This window comes from Odontomachus brunneus, unplaced genomic scaffold, assembly GCF_010583005.1.
Source record: "Odontomachus brunneus isolate Ranch 3 - 2012 unplaced genomic scaffold, Obru_v1 Obru_scaffold_066, whole genome shotgun sequence".
Lineage (NCBI taxonomy): Eukaryota > Metazoa > Arthropoda > Insecta > Hymenoptera > Formicidae > Odontomachus > Odontomachus brunneus.
Window position 1 is genome coordinate 1,152,095 of NW_022639516.1, and position 19,880 is coordinate 1,171,974.

Sequence of the window (19,880 nt, forward strand, 5' to 3'; positions counted from 1 at the left end):
ACTTCTAAATGTTCACACAAGTCCCAAAATATCTCTTCAAAATCTTATGCTATGAGGGTTGTTACTTTAATTATGTGACACACTTTATATATTTTATAATAATACATTCATGAGATATTGTTAATTTCTTATAATATATATAATTGTTAAATTCTTATAATATATATTATAATATATATTCTTATAATATATATTTTCCAGTGAGAAATGACTCATCCACCAACGTCGAAACGATATCGAATCGACGTTGAAATCGTCAAATTGGCATCGATTCAATATCATTTCAACATCGATCGACGAGTCATTTCTCGCTGAGTTCTTATATTATTCTTATATTAATATTATATATATATATATGTATATATATATATATATATATAATAAAAATTTAACAAATAATACCATGAATGTATTAGACACAAGACTTATTATACTGTGTCATTTGTTTCATCATCAAAACGATTGACACGTATTCATAACATTTATTTTGTGTTATTGCTTTACATAAAATTGTATATGTATGTATATATACATATTTGTTTAAAGCTTTATTGGTCATATAAACTTACATAGTTAGAGTCATAATCTTATTAAAAGAATTATGATTCTATGATTCATACAAGTAAATAGATCTCGCTTGACCTCTAGCTACACAAGTAAAATATATATTCTTGTTTGTCTCACATTTTCTAGAGATACAGAAAATAGAACACTTGCACAAAATCACGTGTATCTCATTTATATCTCAAGGATTAGAAAAGATCTCTCCATATTGAATAAACTACATTAAATGATGTTAAGAAACACTAATACTTTTATATCTAAACACTTATTTAGTAATTACATTTGGAAGGTACGCATAGAAGTAGAATATTTGGAGAAATGGCATTCGGCACATATTGGCATTAAAGTATTATAGATAAATATGGACCATTACAATTGATCATTTAGAGATTTGACAGAATACACATATATTTTTTTATGAACAGATACGTTAAATTAATAAAATAGACTAGCACATATTATTTAAAGTTAGTTAAAATATACTAAATATTAATAAAATGTTAATTAGAAAATAGTATAAAAATAATATCAATAATGAACTACTAACATTGCACCATACATTTACTGCAAAAATAAAAATTAATGGAATAAACGAATAATGAATTTCTTGTGATTATTGCAAAAAATTGCAATAAATTAAACAATCTAAATTCATATTGACTGTACTGAAGGTAATAAATCAATCTGGGATCTTTGTTGCTCTAAACACGTGTGAGATATATATGACATAAATGCTATAGAATGGCGGCAAAAGTGTCAAAATGAATTTTCTCTTAGATGTAAAGGGATTTGATCTTTACTACAAGAAAAAATATCTAAAGTAAATGTATATATCAAAGATCCATTGAATATTTTCTATAAATGTGCATATTGAAATACAACATGATTAGGAAATAATTGAAATATTCTTTATATTGCACATTTACGCTGCATGAACCGACTGAAAGAAAAAATTAATGTGATAAGGTAATATAATCAATATAATTACGTTATATTAATATATAATTGTAATGTTAACAATAACATTATAATTAAATTAATTATAATGTTATTACTATAATATAATTATATATATATATATATATATATATATATATGCAGATAAATTTACTTTTACTATATTTTTTATAACGTAGATTTATAAAAAATGTCAAAAATTTTATACATACCTTTGAAATGTCCACACCTGTTAAATTCTTTACGAGTTCCGGAACACGTTGCACAATATTGAAAACTTCTTCGGTTAATTTTTCCGCACCTACGGTGCCATTACCACTCGATACCATAGTTATTTTTTTCGCTTGAGAAAGAGGGGCAGCAACTTCGGCAGCAACCTGCAAAATAATCGCATCGCATCAACCGTCGATTCAATGAAATCAATATTTCCATTTATTGTAAGTTATTGTTATTGTATTCTTAAATGTATCGTGAATATATCATAAAGATTAAAGCACCTTTGGAAGTGTATCAAGCATCATATCTATCATGGCTGCACTCTTATATTCGTTCCATGCAGCAGCTTTCTTTGCCATTTGCTCTGCTTCTGCTTTCGCTTTTGCTTCAATAGCGAAAGCCTCCGCTTCGCCGCGAATCTTAATAGCTTCAGCTTCAGCTTCAGCTTCCATAACCAGACGTAATTTATTTGCTTCAGCCATTTTCTCTAACCTGAAATAAGATTGTTGAGTATTAGGAGAAATTTTCTAAAATATATTCGTGTATCTATTATTAACATTGAAATCATGAGACAATCTATATTGTTATAAAAGATACATAATATACTTTTAATTATTTTTATCTTATTTCTTGATTTTCTCTGCAGACTCTTTCCTGTTATTATCCCAGATCGAAAATGCAACGTACCTGTACTTTTCTGCATCAGCAGGGCGTCGTACAGTTGCATCTAATTCTCTTTCGCGTCTAAGCATTTCCTGTTCTTGTACAGCGATCTCTTGGCTACGTTCTACCACTTTCACTTGCATTTGTTCTTCCATAATCCTTTGTTTAGTTTTCGCCGCTTGCAGTTCAAAAGCCATTTCTGCTTCAGCTTTCTGTAATTAATATCCTTATGTAAAAATACTTATATAATAATATTGTTGTAACATGAGGTAGAAATATCTACTCACTTTAGTTTGAACTTCAACATCATAAGCAGCCTTCTTCAATTCAAAGTCACGTTGCGCTTTCGCAATCTCTGTGTCGTTTAAGAAACGCGCAGCCATTCTTTGTTCTTCAGCAATAGCTTCTCTAATCTGTGCATCTCTGCGAGCTTCTGCTTCACCTATCCTAGCATCTCTTTTTACCTCAGCCGTACGTGCCATACCAAGTGCTTGCAGATAACCCTATAAATAATATATTCTCGGGAAATTACTACACACTAAACATTATCTATGACAAGAGCACAATAAAATGTAACATTAATTTCAGCATTTGAGTAAGCCTGAGTGACACAAAGGCAAACATATATAAGTACACACGATGTATATTCAATAAACAAAGTTGCGAGTGTGTATAATTGTGCTATTTGCGAAAAGCATTGAAAATATATTATAAAAATTTATTTAGGACTTGGAAAATTTGCGATAATAACATCAGAAGAAATAGCAGTGTGCTGAGAGAATTAGATAGTAGTGGTAAAACAAAATTTGAACGTACCTTTGCCCCCTGCAAGTAGCAAAACAAAAAGGTATTCAATATTTACAATGTACAAGATCTAACTACAACAACTCATAATTAATATCAATTTAATAACAAATATTATATTTAATTGTTTAAAGGGGGTCTTTTAAATATTGTATTGTATGTATGCATTGTATGTATATAATCTTAAATACTATGTACATTAATAATGTACTCAGTAATCTCTATTAATCTCTATTAATTACAATTTGCAGATATAATTATGTGTTAAGTTTATGTATGTATTCATATTATATTCCCAGATTAAAAATTCTGGATATCTATATTTGGGTTATTTTTGTAATTTAAATTTGTCTTTATTTTAAAATTTTGTTTTCATATAACATTATACTTACTTCCTCATCACGAATATCTTTCAAAGTATATGACACAACAGTAATGCCCATATTAACTAAATCACTGCTTGCAACTTCAAATACCTCCTTGCTAAATTTCTTACGGTCTTTATAAATCTCCTGCAATAAAAAAACTTAAATAAAATCCAGTTTTTAATTATAATTTTTGAATACTTAAAATAATTTATATCTGTCTAGCTATATACATATATATACTTGTTAATAAAAATTATATAAAAAACTATTATATCTTATATATTATATTTTATATTATATTATGTGGCAAATTATGCTGTTGCAAAGATGTATGTTTACCTCTACTGTCATACTGCCCATTATAGCTCGTTGATGTCCTTCTAAAGTAACAAGGGCTATGTTATGTATCTCTTCTTCAGATTTCCCCAAAAATTGTTCACATGCAGTGGAAAGCATTTCTTCATTTTGTCCTTGAATTTTTACCTAATGTAGACACAATACATAATAATGAAGATATATAACTATGAGATATCTGTTTATATGATAGAATATCTTGTATAGCTCTTTCCACATGTATGATTAATAATAAATAACCAATTTATATTATAGTTTTTAAGTAGAATTAAACACAAGTCTAATTTATATATTACATATACATATATCAATATCAATATATACATACACACATACCATACACATACATATATATATCATACATACATATATCATACATACATATATCATACATACATACATGCATATATACATACATACATACATACATACATACATATATACATACATACATACATACATCATCATATATATATTATACAAGTTAAAAAATAACTTTTCTTTATTACCTGTGCTATACCTGTAACAGATATTGGTACTCCTTGACAAGTATATACTGTTGGACTTTCAACTTGTAAAGTCATTGTGTTTAAAGAAATTCTATAAAAATAAGATATATACAATCCATCCAAAATCTTTATCATAATCCACTAACACTTTTATATAACACTTACTTTTGTACTTGTTGCACAATAGGCCAAACAAATACCCGACCTCCTGGTACCAAAAGTGGTTTGCTGTAGCAACATCCTTGAAACAAAAGTTTAAAGTAAAGATATGTGTATAAATTGCAAAAAAAGTAAAAACGTGTGTTGCATAGATTCATCAAAATAAAATTAACAAAGAATAAGTAGTATATTCAAATGACAGATATATAATGAATGATACATTTCATGTAAACAATAAATATAGCATCTCTTATTTCTCTTTATTTATAGTATCTCTTATTATCTCTATTTCTCTCTGCATAATAGATATTATCAGGGCAATCTAATAATAGATGCGGCTGTTCCTTATTGATCCCGCAGATTTCTGCGTTTCCCCACTATGGTGTTTCCTCAAATCAATTATCTCACAAGCAAGAATGCTCCTCCCATTTTTTACGAATGATTAAATCGGCACGCGGCATACCAAAAGAAATAAATATTGCATGTAACAATACTTTTTTGTTCAATTACCTGAAACGACAAGAGCTTCATTTGGACCGCACGTAACGAAACCACAGCTCATAATTACGCGTGAAAGTAACGACGACAGCAAACGTAACTCCGAAATAGACGATTGATGTCGATGTCGCCGACACTACAATTATTTCATGTATCTCGTGCACGATGATGTATCAGATAATTTATGGTAGATTTCCATTGCGTTCAATGGACGCGTACGGCGTTTCTAGTATCCAATAGGAGAATTTATTTTCTGGGGACCCTATGATCTACAACAATTTGCAATGCGTAGTTCTATTTATTTTGATTGGTCGAATCTTATATCCCTATACGCAATTTCATCAGAAGCAGCTCTAACCTCTATATACAGCTCTAACCTCTTTTTGCTATTTTACTTAAATATTGCTTTATATTGTATAATTAAAGAAATATGAATAGCGACGAAGAAACACCCAATGTCGAATTTAAGAAGAAAAAAAGAAAGCCATTAAGAAAACGTGAAATCCTTTCAGATGATGACAGCGAGAGTGAGAAAACATCTCTCAGGTATATTACATGTACTCATTAGAAAAGTTATTAATAAATTTTTGCGTATGAAATTATAACAAAAATTATTTTAGGGAAAAAGTCGAAGAAATGAAAATCGTTCAAAAACTTCGTGAAAGGCCGACAGGTATTAACGTCGTTGGTTTAGCTCTTGGAGAAAATGTTGCATCTGATGTAATAATGGTAAGATCTTTTGTATCATTAAAACATGGAAAATAGCATGAAAAATTATAATAAATAATTTATGTTAATTTAGTCCGATCCCTTTAATATGAAAACTGGAGGAATGGTAAATATGGCTGTGTTGAAAAATACAAAACATCGTCAGAATGATGCTTATGATACTGGTATTGGAACACAGTTTAATGCAGAAACTAATAAACGTGATGAAGATGAGGAAATGTATGTATATGGATGTAAATACACTTTCGTATTATTTATTACTACCACTTGATAAAAATATATACATTATATCAGACTAATATAGATATTACTTTTAGGGTTAAATATATAGAAGAAGAATTATCAAAACGTAAAAGTAAAAATAATAAAGATGTAGCAAATGGTATAAATAATGAAAAAGGATCATATTGTTCACCCGAGGAGGCAGCACTACGAGCAGTACCAGAGCATTTAAGACAAAGCTCAGCTCATCGCAGTGAAGAAATGCTTTCAAATCAAATGCTTTCTGGCATTCCAGAAGTAGACCTTGGCATAGAGTAATTATACATTTAATGATATATAATATTATTTGTAAGTACATTTACTAAGGAGAGAAAAACAATTTTATAAAAAATTGAAATTTTGCAGAGCTAAGATTCGTAACATTGAAGCTACTGAAGAGGCAAAGTTGAAATTACTCTGGGACAGGCACAGAAAGAAAGATGGACCATCACAATTTGTTCCTACTAATATGGCTGTAAATTTTGTACAGCATAATAGATGTATGAATTTCCTTATTTTTCTAATCAAATCAATTATTGCGGAAAAAAAATTGAAGTAAACTTGTTTGTAGATTAGGAAAATTGATTATTTTATATGTAATTTCAGTTAACATAGAAGACCCGGATTTTCAAAAATCACGACAAGATTCTGATGACAAGAAAAAAAGTGTTACCAAGGAAGATATACGAGGAAAGCGAAAAGATAACGGAGAAAAGGCGACAGATGATTATCATTATGAGCGATTCAAAAAGCAATTTAGAAGATTTTAAATTCCGTCTATTTTACTTATTATACTTACTAAGTAACTTGTAAAGTAATTATCAAGTAAATTAATATACTTACAAGTATATAAAAGTTGATTATATACAATCTTTCTAAATTTTTTAATATCACAAATGAAAAAATACTTTCATATTAACTTTGCACAATTTATATTTATGTTTAAATAAATATATCTATTATGAAATACTAAGAGGAATTTAATGCCCATATTTTGAAAATATTAGATTTTTTTATAGTAATTTTTCAATTTTTTTTATAGTAATTATATTTTCTACATATATAAAAAAATATATATACATATATATATACACACACACACACACACACATATATATATATATATATATATATATATATATATATATATATATGACGTCATATCTTATCGTCATATATCTTATATTTTTATAATTTCTTTTTCTTTGTCACCTTCTTTTTTTGTTGCTTATTTAATTTGCGTTTGGCAGCTAAATCAGGATTAACAACAAACTGTAACAAAAAAGTAATCATTACATATATAAAATCTGAATATACTGTAATCTTTGTAAAGGCTACAATATGTCATATGTATATACATGTGTGTATAAAATAATCAATTAATAAAGAAATAAGAAACAAAATATGGAATTACCTGCTGTGCGCGAACTCTTTTTCTTTCCGCTCTTTTAATATCAAGTTTTTGTTGCACACGATTAAGTAATTTGATATATTCTTCATTTCCTATGGATTTTTTAATCATAGAAGCTACTTCTTTGGCAAGTTGACGTAATTCGGCATTCGATTCTTCTGTTGTAGCTATTTCTCGTACTAGTGGCGACATGATACTAAAAAGTATCGCGTTTAAATACTCCATAGGCACTGTAGCCACTATGCCAGCAATACACTTAAAAATTGCAATTCTCTGAAAGTACCATTTATATATAATCTTTTTAATTTTCCATATCTTTTTTAGGACTATACATATACAAATATTGAATATGTTCTTACCACTGATATTGACTTAGGAGCTTGTGTTATTTCTAAATTAACAGCTCTTCTCAATTTTCTAATGAACCAAGGAAGAGATAAATTATTACTATCCCTCGTTTTACTTTCGTTATTTTGTTTATCATTTCCAACAGTCAGTTTATTGACTGATTTTAATATTTTCGCGATAAAAATCAGATTTTTCACAACTTGATCTGCTAATTCTTCAAATGTCATGTCAGGATGGATTTGTGCTACTAAATCTAAAGTCAAACTTCTTATAGTATCAATGGGCTTCGAATATATGTAACCTTTTTGTGCTTCATTGCTCTCCGGATTATTTAAAAGTTCTGAAACTCTATCGATGTCAAGAGTAGCCAGAATAAAACCAATCAACTGTGCGGCTGCTAATCGAACCCAAATATGTGGGTGAGCCAACAAGGACTGACTATATTCTGGAACAAAATACAAAAATGCAATCTTTGCTTAGTTAAAAATTACTATTTGTTTCAGTAGGAATAATTTACCGGCAAAAGAGCAAACGAAATCGTTATATTTTTCGTTTGTAAGGAAAGACGTGCAATGTGCCGACATTTTTAGTAGCAATTGTAACACTTGAAATAAATGATGATCTTTCATTCTTTCTGGATTCTTTAGATTAGAATATTTCCTCTGTACATCACTTGTATTATTTAACCGTATGAACCTTCCAGACTCCATATTGTCAGAAGAATAGAATTTTGCATAAAACTGCTTCAGAAGCAATGGCAAAAGTAGTTTCAATCGTGAATCAAATTCATCTTTTTCGACCGTCACAAATATACCGCATAATTGCGCTGCTAATGTTCGATGTGTTATCTGAAAGATATGAAGTATATAAAGATATTTTCATAGATTGTACTTTAAAAAATAGATCTTAAAAGTGTTTCATAACTTAATAATAAATTATACCATAGCAAAATAATTTACGAGTGTTTAAATCAGCTTTCATGTTTTTATAAAAAAAGACTTGCTTGCTTATTATTAAAAAAGTTACAATAATCAGTAATTACCTTGTCATCACTTAGCCATTTAAAAACTATATGGAATAACTTATTTTTTTCATTGGAAGGTATCCGACTAACCATTTCTTTTATACATTTCGCACAAAGCTTACGACAAGTCGGATCATCGTCATTTATTAATCTTGCACCAGTCATCAGAAATATAGGTCCTGATCTTATAATTAAAGTTTCCTGTAATACATTTCAAATGTATTCATTAGTAAATAAAGTTAAAATTTAATAATATTCGTGTTTCTATTCAATTTAGAAGCACACACACACACACGTGTGTGTGTGTGTGTGTATGTATGTATGTACAAGTAAAAAAATATAGAATAATACTCACCAACGGGAAACTCGTGATTATGGTATGTATCATTTCTAATGCACTCAATCGACCAAATTGCATTTCGTAACTCAGTTGAGTTAGATAAAAATTTATATACTTGTCCAAATGTTTGTTAAGCGGATAATGCATCAAATATGAATAGAAGACAGAGCGCGACTGCAATCTAACATGCTCCAACTCTGAAGTAACACTCATTATAGCTACTTTTTCCATGACAGGATGCATCTCGAGATCAGTCATTTCTCGGTGAATTATAGCTTTTAATAAAGTAAACGCGGTAGCTTGTTTATCGCTCACATGTAGATCTTGTTCCGCGTATAGAATAAGAAGTTTTACTTGATGGGTTTTGATGGTAAAATGTTTCACGTCACGAACGATTACGGACATGCATTTGAATGTGACCATCACAAGATCAAAGTTGTCTCCTTTGCTTAAACCAACAGCAGAATATTTGTGCAAAATATCGAACAAAGCATCACAGATGTTTGATATCAATGCTTGTACCGAATCCAAGTCCATTTTAAGCATCCAATTCAAACATTGTATTGCCGCAGTACTCAGCTAAAAATAATTTTTTCTTATGAGAAGAACTATCCTAAACGAATAGTAGTTTTATGATAAATATTTGTTGTAGAGAAGTACCTTAACATGTTGAGAACTTAAACAATCATATAAAAGTGATACGAAAGATTCCAAGTGAGATTTGTATATCATGCAAGTAACTTTTTCCCGTTTTAATAGTATATGATAAAGTTTCAAGCCGAATTCCACTATTACATGAACATTAGTATTTTTAGTGGTTTTCGCCGCAGCTTTAACACCCATTCTACTTTTGGGTTCTGGCGGTATAATAAAACAATCTGGTTTCTGTCGCACTAATCTTGTTTCTTCTTCTGTGGACTTCTTACTTTCCTTCTCAGGTATAAGACTTGGTATACTCTCTGAGATAATACCGTAAAGAAATATGAGCATTTGTTCTAGTGGGATGTAAGCATTGTCTGCCAAACCCAAAGTTATATTTCGTAAACACTCCACAATTTTATGTATTGTTTTGTGAGAGTGTGTTTTCCTTAATACCTCCATCAACGGCTGTATTAAATCCAATAAACAGGATTCCGTTATAAATTCCGCTAATATATGAAAGATATCGAAGCTCTTAGAACTCTTTGCCTCTGACACATTTTTAACGATACCTATTATCTCCTTTTCCTCTGCAGTTAATCCAAACAGATCAACTTTACACACCTAAATACCAAAATAATCGGATATAGACGTTATGTGAAAATTACAAATGTCACATATAGGAAGATGTATTTCTTATATATAACAAGGTTTCATGCTTTTTTTAGAAAAATATGTTATAATAAAAATAGACTGTACAACTTAAAATTGTTTATATATATAATTAACAATACTTACTGATAGAATACTTTGTAAATTGTGATTGATATCAAACTTTTGAAAATATGGCTTCAATGCAGATAATACGGATTGAATTGTGTATACAAGAACATGCACTTGGAAGCCTTTCGTTAACAATGTATTTGTTTCTTTCAAAAGATAATGAAGATACTTTGGACCTAATGTTATCATAATTTTTTGTAATATCTCACGAGTTGCACGTCGAACCGATTCCATACGCGATTTAAGGAATGTACACAATTTCATAAATATCCTGAAAATATATGCATTAGATTTTTCCATATTAAGACATACAATGTTACACTATTTTGTTGATAACACTGTCAGGTATCATAATACTTACCCTGGTAGATTTGCGTCCAAAAGGTTCTCGGGCATTTTCTGCAATAGTTTCACAAGCGCGAGAGCGATGGGAACCCTCAACAAATCGTCCTCTTCCATTTCGGATACAACCTTTTTCTTGTTAATCTTGTGAGTACTTTCCTGTCGAGTTCTGGCCACAATAGATCGATATAATTGAGGTAGCAAGCCATTCGATATACTGAATATTACCCTTTTTGCTCCATACTGAGAAAGTAATGTTTGTTTCTCGATTATCAGTACGTTCTCTATTTTCGCTTCATCATCTTTTTCCACAATATTTTCGACCTCATCATCGTTTAATACTTTCTCTAATTCTTCTTCAACTTCCTGTGCCATATCTTCGAGATTAACATTCTCATCGACCTTTCCATTAATTTCTTTTTCATCGACAGAAGTAACGTTACTTTCATTTTCTGCTTTAGTTTGCATAATTGGTTCCGATGATTTATATTTTGAAAGATCATAATGGAAAGAATCCAATATCGCTATAATTATTCTAACGATTTGCTTTTGGAACTCCACGGAACTCCTTAATTTGCTTAAATAATACTTCAAGATGATCTCATAATGGTGCCATGGTAAAAGTCTACACACTATTCCGACAGTTTCGATAGCAGCATCAACGATGCTGTTCTTATGAATGTAAGTCTCGTTACACAAGTACGACGAACAAAGAGGAAGAATGAATTGCATCAATGTTCTAGGATTGATCGGCTTCTTTAACTTCTTGGCGAGCGTACAAAATTTCAATAACGCACGTGCTTTTCTGTGCAATTGTAGATGCTGCATATTTTCAAAGAAATCGACTTCAGGATCGACTTGGTTAACGAGAAGAGATAGATCCCGCAAAACAGGATGCACATCCGCGCACTCCAGTGCCAAGTGTCCTATAAGTGCTATCGACTGCAGGCGGACAACTTCGTTCTTACTCACAATCCCTTTTCTCGTGAGTACCAAGATAGTTTCATCCATCAAGAAACGTCTGTTTAGAATGTTACTCTGATGTTCCTTTGCCAATCTCGACGCGATGAGTTTCAAGCACTGGCCGGAGTAATCTCTTATCGCCAGATCCGTCTCGGTCCTCAAGAAGTAGAAGCAATTGTATATTACAGCCACGCCAAATTCTAGCGTAATCACGTTCTTCTCGACCATATTATTAATTTCTCCAAATGCGTCTAACCGTTTCTGGAAGTCCGGTTGATCGATCCACCTGTGATCCCACGCGTTAAGCGCGGTGAGAATGTTGCAGTCACGTATTATCGTTTCATGATGCTCTTCCGTGGACCTCTCAGCGATGGTGTTATACAACAGCATGAGAAGTTTACGAATATTTATATCTGACACGAGACCTACCAACGGCGCGATGGCACGCAAGTGAATCTCCGGCCTGTTCACAATTTTTACCAGATTTATTACTGTCGTCAATAATTTCATAACGGCTTCCTCGTTATTGTGCGTGGCCTTCTTGATTAATATTGGTAATATAAGAGTTAACAGCGTGTCGCACGTTTCCGTATCCGTGACAAATTCAGAGATACGCGACAGTATAGCTAACTCGATCCTACTTATGCCCTTGTTAGACTTTTTCAGTTTGTTCTTGATGAATTCCAATATGTGAGGGACGTGTGGCAAGAGAATTGCCGAGCCGTAATTAACTCCAGTCGAGAATATCTTCTCCTCCACTTTGAGCAGATTTGTGAGTATTGGTGTTAGCGGTAAAAACGGTATGTCAACTTGCATCTCGCTCGTATCCTCATTAGATTTTCCGTAATCCTGTAGCGTCAACATCTTTTCGATAATCTCCAAAATAGCATTAATAACGGATGGATGTGTTTTGGGGTTCGAGAGGACTTGCATGATATAAGGAAGCGGACTGACGGATTCATCATCTTCCTGATGCTTTATGAACAACGGATAATATCGAGAGTTTTGGCCCCACGCCATGAAAAGTTTCAATAAGGTCGTAGGACTGTGAATACTCTCCACAGGTAATTTCGATAGCCAAGGAAATATCGCTATGTCGAAGACCGCATCTATTTCGTGCTGCTGCCAGTCGTAGTCCTCAAAGTGCACGAAAAATCTAGCCAGTACGCCGATACAATTCGTCTTCACGTTCTTAATCATCGGCAAGTATCCCTCATAAACCTCTTCCGATTTTCGAAGGACCCCGACCGCCTTGGCCAAGATACAGATCAGTACTCCGAACAAACGCGGCAGTAATTTTGTCGACATTTTTCCGCCAAACTGTTCTATTATTATCGCCAATAAATTTACCGCGCTTTGCATGCGCTTGGGTGGTATAATGTTGTTCAGGTCGATCTCACCGACTATCTTCTTGGCATGTTGCTTCAAATTAAACGCTTCATCCATCTCTAGCGACATGTACGATTCGAAGGATCTAAATGCCATTTTGACGAAGGTAATCATCTCATCTTCCTGTGTTCCACCCAAGAAGCGCAATATGATCTTTCTCCGTACAAGTCCACCGGCTTTCCCGCCGGTTCTCATGCCGGTCTTCATGATCATTTTCGCATAAATAATTCTCATTATAATCGGTATGAGATCTTTACGATGTTCTTCCTGTATCATATTACTTTCTCTATCTAGTTTGAAGTGTGCGAGTTCGTTTTTAAGATTCTTCTCACTTATCAGGCCATACAAAGATTCTTTGTATGGTATAAGGTAATTGTATTTATATGTGAAGAGACAATTTAGAGCTGCTTTTTGTATGTCGGCATTCTTTGAAGAAAGTAGATCCAAATAAATCTGATGCATCTCTGCTCCTCTGTGTAACACTTTTGGATTTAGTACTTTAGCAAATATTTCCATTTGAGCGATTAAAAGTTTCACTCTGTAATTTTTATTCATTCTATCTGCCGGTGTAGCTTTTCCAATCGCAGTGACTTTATCCTCTTCTTCATCGACACTTTCAATTTCCATATCGTTACAGGTGTCTAACAACTCCTTATGCTTCTCGATGTTACAAGACTTACCGTCCTCTGAGTTAGATTTAAAAAAATTGATATTTACAAAATCAATGAACAACACAGTTAAGTCCCTATTCTTTGACTCGGCATAATGTGAGAAGTGCGCCATGCATTTCCAGAGGAGAATCTTGTGGTTTTCAAAATCGGGTTTGTCATTGTGTTTTTCTATCGATGTTATTAACGAGGACACAACGTCGCATTGAAATGGCGATTTCCATTCAATTTCTGGTTTATTTTTAGTTGTTATTTCGGTAAGAAATGTTGACCAGAACTGTGGACACTCCTTGTTGCAATAACTAGCTATAACTATATTCACAGGTTCCCAAAGTAAAGAAAAATTGATATACAAATTACCTATCAAACATCGTAATGGAAATTCATAATACTTCGGATTTAGATTAGTTAATGCATGACCCTGAAATTCTAAAGCTTGTAAATACAACAATTTATCACGGTACGCTTGTACAGTTGCAGATTTGCATTCAGCTAAATAAACAAGCTCCATAGCATTCTTTCCGTTATCTTGCACCTGGCATTTCAGATCTTTAACATCAGCAAATAAAGAATATAAGTGTGCTACAATCAGCCGTATATTGCTGTGAGGTGAGTTCATCTTTTTTGCTATATTACTATGTAACGTGTCAAATGATTCAAGATTGATGTAATATTCGTGATGTTGTGATCCTGCGATATATGTTAGGAACAGATCTATTGCGTTTAAAATGTAGATATTATCATAATATTTATTAACGAGATCAACTATTTTCATGTCAGATTTTAGCAAGAACTCGTGAAAATCATTTGGCTCAAATATATGTATTATCGATTCTAGCGCCAATAAAAATATGAAAGTTAATTTATTAATGTTCCTAGTATCTTCCGCACTATTATAGTTGTATATTTGTTTATATAAAAATTGTAGTCCAACCTTTAATGCATCCTTGAATTCTTCGCGCAAAGGTTTTAAGTGTGGCAGAATTATTAAAGCTCTTATTGCATCGAGTGAAATAACATCAGTGGATAATGTTGTCAATTCGAATAGCAAATAATTTATACTCTCTGGTCCGATATTTCGTATATCTAAAATATACTTTTTCCATTTGTTTAAAGCCATACCGCTGAGGCAAGGTGATGCTTTCACATAAATTAATTTAGTGAACAGAAGCAATGTCTTACTATTAAATCCGACTGAGATACTACGCCGCAAAATATGAGGTAATACTAACATCTCAAACAAAGAATAATGCATCAAGTTTTCAACAGAAAAGTACAATAACTCCACATCATTCAGCGCCATAATTTTAAGTAATAGTTGACTTGTATTTTCCTGCATTAATTTAACATTAGATGCCAAGAGAATAGCAATTGACACATTGATGGCTTCTTGCATAATATTTTTGTCTTGATTAAATATATCAATTATGATGATCAATTTCTTTATCAAAGGTGTAGCATCAACTAGTAGCTTTCCATTCTTATAACTGATGGCTGTATGCATAAGTCGCAGTAATAAAATTAAAGCATATTCTCTTTCACAAGATTCCAATGATTGCTTCGACTTTTCAACTAACATGAACGAATCTACTACTTGTAACATAACATTCCACATAACATTACATTTTTGTGGATGTATATTTTGTTGTATGCACACCATAATTTCTTTTACAACTTTATAAGTCAGTCTTTGATTAACAGACTCATCTTGTAGAGCATTAAAATAAAGTGACAACATCTGTTCAGCACAAGAATGAAATTGTCCTGGAACACCAGATATAACCTCAAATAATAATTTTCCATGACCAAATATTCCATTTGTATTATCCTCCAAAATATGCAGTATTAACTTTAAGAAAGAATTTTTATCCTTAATTTTGCGAACCACAAAGGCAAAACTTTCAGCAGCAAACCTGTTTATATAGACTGGTTGTGTATCAGCTAATAATGGCAACAATAAAGTAACAACAGTTTTTACATTTCTTATCAAATATCGCCAGAGAAATTTAAACAAATATGCCAAAGTCATAAATGTGTATTCTATCTGATCTGTGTCTTTTGTTTGTAATAAACAAATTAATTCAGATAAAAACTGTGGAAAGTATTCATAAAAATCTTTTTGAAGATCTCTTGCTACAGCTACTACCAATCTGTATAAAAGAGAGATTAAAAGGTAAGTATAAAAAAAATATTTAAATTTATTTGTATATATATGTATGCCTTTAAAATAAGTATCCACAAGTTCATAGCTGTTTTAGTTATATGCAGCACTCTATATCAATTGTTTTTACATGCACTTACTCCAGAATAGGCTGTAGAAACAAAGGATCTCGTTTTTTCAGATATTCCATAAGCATATCAACTACATATTGCTTCTTGTGAATTAACTGGGGCAACGTGACAATGTCCCGTACTTCTTTTTTAAAAGCAGTATAACCATCTGTTAGATTAAGAACATTCCATTTCTGCAGCGTCTCGTGAAAGTAAGTTTCGATCTCGTCAGAACTAGCCTCATTTCGATGTGCTATGCGGTGAAAAACATCTACGTCGATTTCAGTCACTCTTTCAGAGAACGGTTTGAACTGCAAGAAAGAAGACCGGTTTAAAGGAATAATTTAAGGTTAGATAAATTTTATTCTAGTATTCAATTTTAGTACTTGAAAAGTGTTCGCTTCCTTGTGACGATTTGGTTTGGTCTTCATTTTGTTTCAATCGCTTATCTTCATGAATCTAATTAAATGTAATGTTTAAAAAAAATACTTTAACAAACAATTCAACAACGCTATCACCCACGTGTATTCCTCACTCATGCTTCAAATCTCTCTGGGTGCTTTCCAGTTGCGTACACAGTGGCTGCGTTCCGAAATTCACTGCCAGTACTGAAATTCTATAATATACGTAACATGAACTATAGATTTTCAGTACTGGCAGTGCATTTCGGAACGCAGCCTGTGTTACACAAAACCAGCTTATTGGTTGCATATTATCTTACAAGATATTTTAGATAATATGTAACCAATAAACTGGTTTTGTGTACGTGTCAAGATGTGTTAAGTAATTGGAAGCACCCTCTCTCTCTCTCTCCTTCTTTATGGTTGCAAGACTGCGTCTTTGGCTCTTTAAAAGTCGTTCTACATTAGGCCGGTTCTACATTAGTTGCAAATCGCAAGATCGTAAGAAAATTTACCAATCACAGTCGTCCGTTCCTTTTTACAACCAAAGAAAAATTGACTGTGATTGATCAATTTTCTTGCAACCTTGAAACTTCAACTAATGTAGAACGATCTTTAGTTGCAAGTCGATTGCAATTCTTATTGCGACAGCTAATCAGAAGCATCAATAGCACCATTGATGCTTCTGATTGGCTATAAGAATTGCGTCTGCTTGTGATCGGCTTACAACTAATGTAGAACGACCTTAAGGCAAAGTGCAAGCTGCCTGGAATTATATATTGAAGGAAGAAATGTTATTTTTAGGTTAGAATAGGCGCGTCTCAGGAGTTTTCTGCATTTTCTGCATTTTTCTACATATTTGCGCGTTTCTGCGTATTTTGCACGTTTTCTGCGCATAATAGACTTTTATGCATATTATGCGCAGAATTGTGCATAATACCTTCTTGTCGCGCATATTACCATCCCGAACGCAACTTAGAATGCATTCGGGAAGGGAATCTGAACGCACCCTAAAGCCAGCGGCACACGGTGCTTGTTTTCATGCTGGATTGCTTGCTGGATGGAAATATTCCATTTTGATTGGTGCATTTCCATTCATCTTCAGAAATGCATCAATCAGAACAAATTGGGTGCTTTCCAGTTGCGTACACTCCGTTACACAAAACCAGTTTATTGGTTGCATATTATCTTACGAGATATTTTAGAATATGTAACCAATAAACTGGTTTTGTGTACGAGGGTACCAAGCGTGTTAAGCAATTGGAAAATACCCAGTATTTCCATCCAGCAAGCAAACCAGCATGAAAACAAACATCGTGTGCTACTGGGTTAAGATAGGATGATGCTTGTGGGTGCTTTCAAATTATTTAACCATGTTAACACACACGTACACAAAACCAGTTTATTGGTCACATATTATCTAAAATATTTTGTAAGATAATATGCAACCAATAAACTGGTTTTATATAACATAGTGTACGCAATTGGAAAGCACCCTATGTCGACTGTGTTATTAAATGGAAAACACCCACTGTGTTACACAAAACCAGTTTATTGGTCACATATTATCTAAAATATTTTGTAAGATAATATGCAACCAATAAACTGGTTTTATATAACATAGTGTACGCAATTGGAAAGCACCCTATGTCGACTGTGTTATTAAATGGAAAACACCCACTGTGTTACACAAAACCAGTTTATTGGTCACATATTATCTAAAATATCTTGTAAGATAATATGCAGCCAATAAACTAGTTTTGTGTAACAACGTACGTAGCTGGAAAACACTCACGTATACTTTAAAATTTTAACATTGGCAATAAATTTCGGAACGCAACCATAGAAGCATGTGTAAACTTGCCCACGATTTTCCTATAGCTTGGTAACACTGCTTTTTTTTAATAGATCATGAAAATATAAATTTTCGGAGGGAGCTTCTGAAGAACTTTTACAAACACTTCTCAAAATGGATGGAAGAAATGTTGATTTTTCAGGATTTACTAAACAAACTGCAACGGTATTATGCGGTATTGGAGCCAAAGACCTAATAAGAGAGTTCAGGAAGAAAAATTTATCAACCAGTGCATTATTCAAGTTAACTAAAGAAGATTTTATGCAGCTTGGTAATATATATTCCGACAATTATGTCATTATCTTATTTTGAGTAACAAGTTTTAAACGTTCTAAATACACAGATATATTGATATATATTTTTATGACTAGTGTATAACATTTCTACCAAAACTTTCTAGAAATACACATTGGTTAGGTTAGTTTAAAATTTAAGTGTGAAAAGTGTTATTTACAAAATCTCTTCTACGTTGTGAGAGATGTATAAAGATATGATTTTACTAAAGCATAGCATCTGAAGTAAGCCTTGGAATGTCCAAGTCATAATTTATAACAACAGAATATATAATTTTAATTTCAGGTGCTAGTGAAGATCGTGCTGCACATTTGACCAATACTTTAAATACCTCAAAGAAAAAGGATTTAAATATAAGACCAAAGTGTTATGAGAAGTATTAAATCATTATTGAAGTTTATTGTTTATGTATTGTATTCAGTTTAAATTTATATTTCTTACAGGATATCTGATAATATAATAATATTGAAAGTAGGAAAACAGCAGTTAGCTGTATTGCAAGCTTTTATAGCATATTGTAGATTCAGATTTGAAGACAAAATATGCAACTATTTTATGGATCATGATAAGGCTATAAGTATTTCTCAGATTCAATGTGCCACTGTTGATTTTATACTTAAAGAAATTAATGAAGCTGAGCTAAAACTGAAAGAATTGAAAAAGGTATATCATAATTACAGTATAGAAAGTATAATTTGTAATAAAAACAATTGTATATAATAATTATATACGATAATATAATGATATAATCATTTCTAAGTTAATTAGTTAAGTTTATGTTTTTATTTTCATAAATATGTAAATATTTTAATTTTATTTCTTACAGCCTAAATCTAGACTAAGATCAATTTTTCCCTATATGCTATATTGCACTTCAATAGGTGTTATGTCTATTGCTATGTTCAAGTTAATGAATAGATTTTGGAAATAATTTTTTATTGAGTATTAAAAGATTTATATTTTAAAAAAGATGACATGTGACTATTCTATTATTTATATATTATATATATATATATATATATATATATATATATATATATATATATATATATATATATATATATATATAT

The 19,880-nt window shown here is 31.7% G+C and overlaps 3 protein-coding genes across 3 annotated transcripts in view; 2 read left to right on the forward strand and 1 right to left on the reverse strand.

Annotated features, from left to right (window-relative positions):
- Positions 1 to 462: 462 nt before the first annotated feature.
- Positions 463 to 16,836, reverse strand: LOC116846566 (small subunit processome component 20 homolog). The gene is made up of 22 exons (XM_032820548.1): positions 16,647 to 16,836; positions 16,291 to 16,571; positions 10,989 to 16,139; positions 10,643 to 10,898; positions 9,866 to 10,468; positions 9,221 to 9,784; positions 8,884 to 9,066; positions 8,359 to 8,689; positions 7,853 to 8,286; positions 7,497 to 7,766; positions 7,277 to 7,354; positions 5,105 to 5,228; positions 4,601 to 4,676; positions 4,436 to 4,526; positions 3,912 to 4,055; positions 3,597 to 3,716; positions 3,217 to 3,225; positions 2,688 to 2,903; positions 2,425 to 2,612; positions 2,019 to 2,229; positions 1,734 to 1,898; positions 463 to 1,504 (listed from the first exon to the last, which is right to left on the reverse strand). The coding sequence occupies exons 1-22, from the start codon at positions 16,689 to 16,691 to the stop codon at positions 1,487 to 1,489; spliced, it is 9,558 nt and encodes a 3,185-aa protein (XP_032676439.1). The 5' UTR covers positions 16,692 to 16,836; the 3' UTR covers positions 463 to 1,486.
- Positions 5,523 to 7,115, forward strand: LOC116846563 (telomere length and silencing protein 1 homolog). The gene is made up of 6 exons (XM_032820545.1): positions 5,523 to 5,638; positions 5,713 to 5,821; positions 5,895 to 6,040; positions 6,139 to 6,357; positions 6,449 to 6,582; positions 6,689 to 7,115. The coding sequence occupies exons 1-6, from the start codon at positions 5,523 to 5,525 to the stop codon at positions 6,850 to 6,852; spliced, it is 888 nt and encodes a 295-aa protein (XP_032676436.1). The 3' UTR covers positions 6,853 to 7,115.
- Positions 16,837 to 18,540: 1,704 nt separating the features above from the next.
- The window catches only part of LOC116846564 (synaptogyrin), an 8,234-nt gene continuing 6,894 nt past the window's right edge, over positions 18,541 to 19,880 (forward strand). The window contains 3 exon segments of the mRNA XM_032820546.1: positions 18,541 to 18,787; positions 19,096 to 19,186; positions 19,254 to 19,473. Of these exon segments, the coding sequence (XP_032676437.1) occupies positions 18,631 to 18,787; positions 19,096 to 19,186; positions 19,254 to 19,473 (468 nt within the window). The 5' untranslated portion in view covers positions 18,541 to 18,630.

What these genes read in the sequence shown, in the direction of transcription:
- LOC116846563 (XM_032820545.1), top strand. Translation starts at nt 5,523, where the DNA reads ATGAATAGCGACGAAGAAACACCCAATGTCGAATTTAAGAAGAAAAAA. An exon ending in GAAGTAGACCTTGGCATAGA is followed by an intron (nt 6,358 to 6,448) that starts GTAATTATACAT and finishes GAAATTTTGCAG; the next exon opens with AGCTAAGATTCGTAACATTG. An exon ending in TTTTGTACAGCATAATAGAT is followed by an intron (nt 6,583 to 6,688) that starts GTATGAATTTCC and finishes ATGTAATTTCAG; the next exon opens with TTAACATAGAAGACCCGGAT.
- LOC116846566 (XM_032820548.1), bottom strand. Translation starts at nt 16,691, where the DNA reads ATGAAGACCAAACCAAATCGTCACAAGGAAGCGAACACTTTTCAA. An exon ending in AATGGCTAAGTGATGACAAG is followed by an intron (nt 8,690 to 8,883) that starts GTAATTACTGAT and finishes CATATCTTTCAG; the next exon opens with ATAACACATCGAACATTAGC. An exon ending in CTCCTAAGTCAATATCAGTG is followed by an intron (nt 7,767 to 7,852) that starts GTAAGAACATAT and finishes TGGTACTTTCAG; the next exon opens with AGAATTGCAATTTTTAAGTG.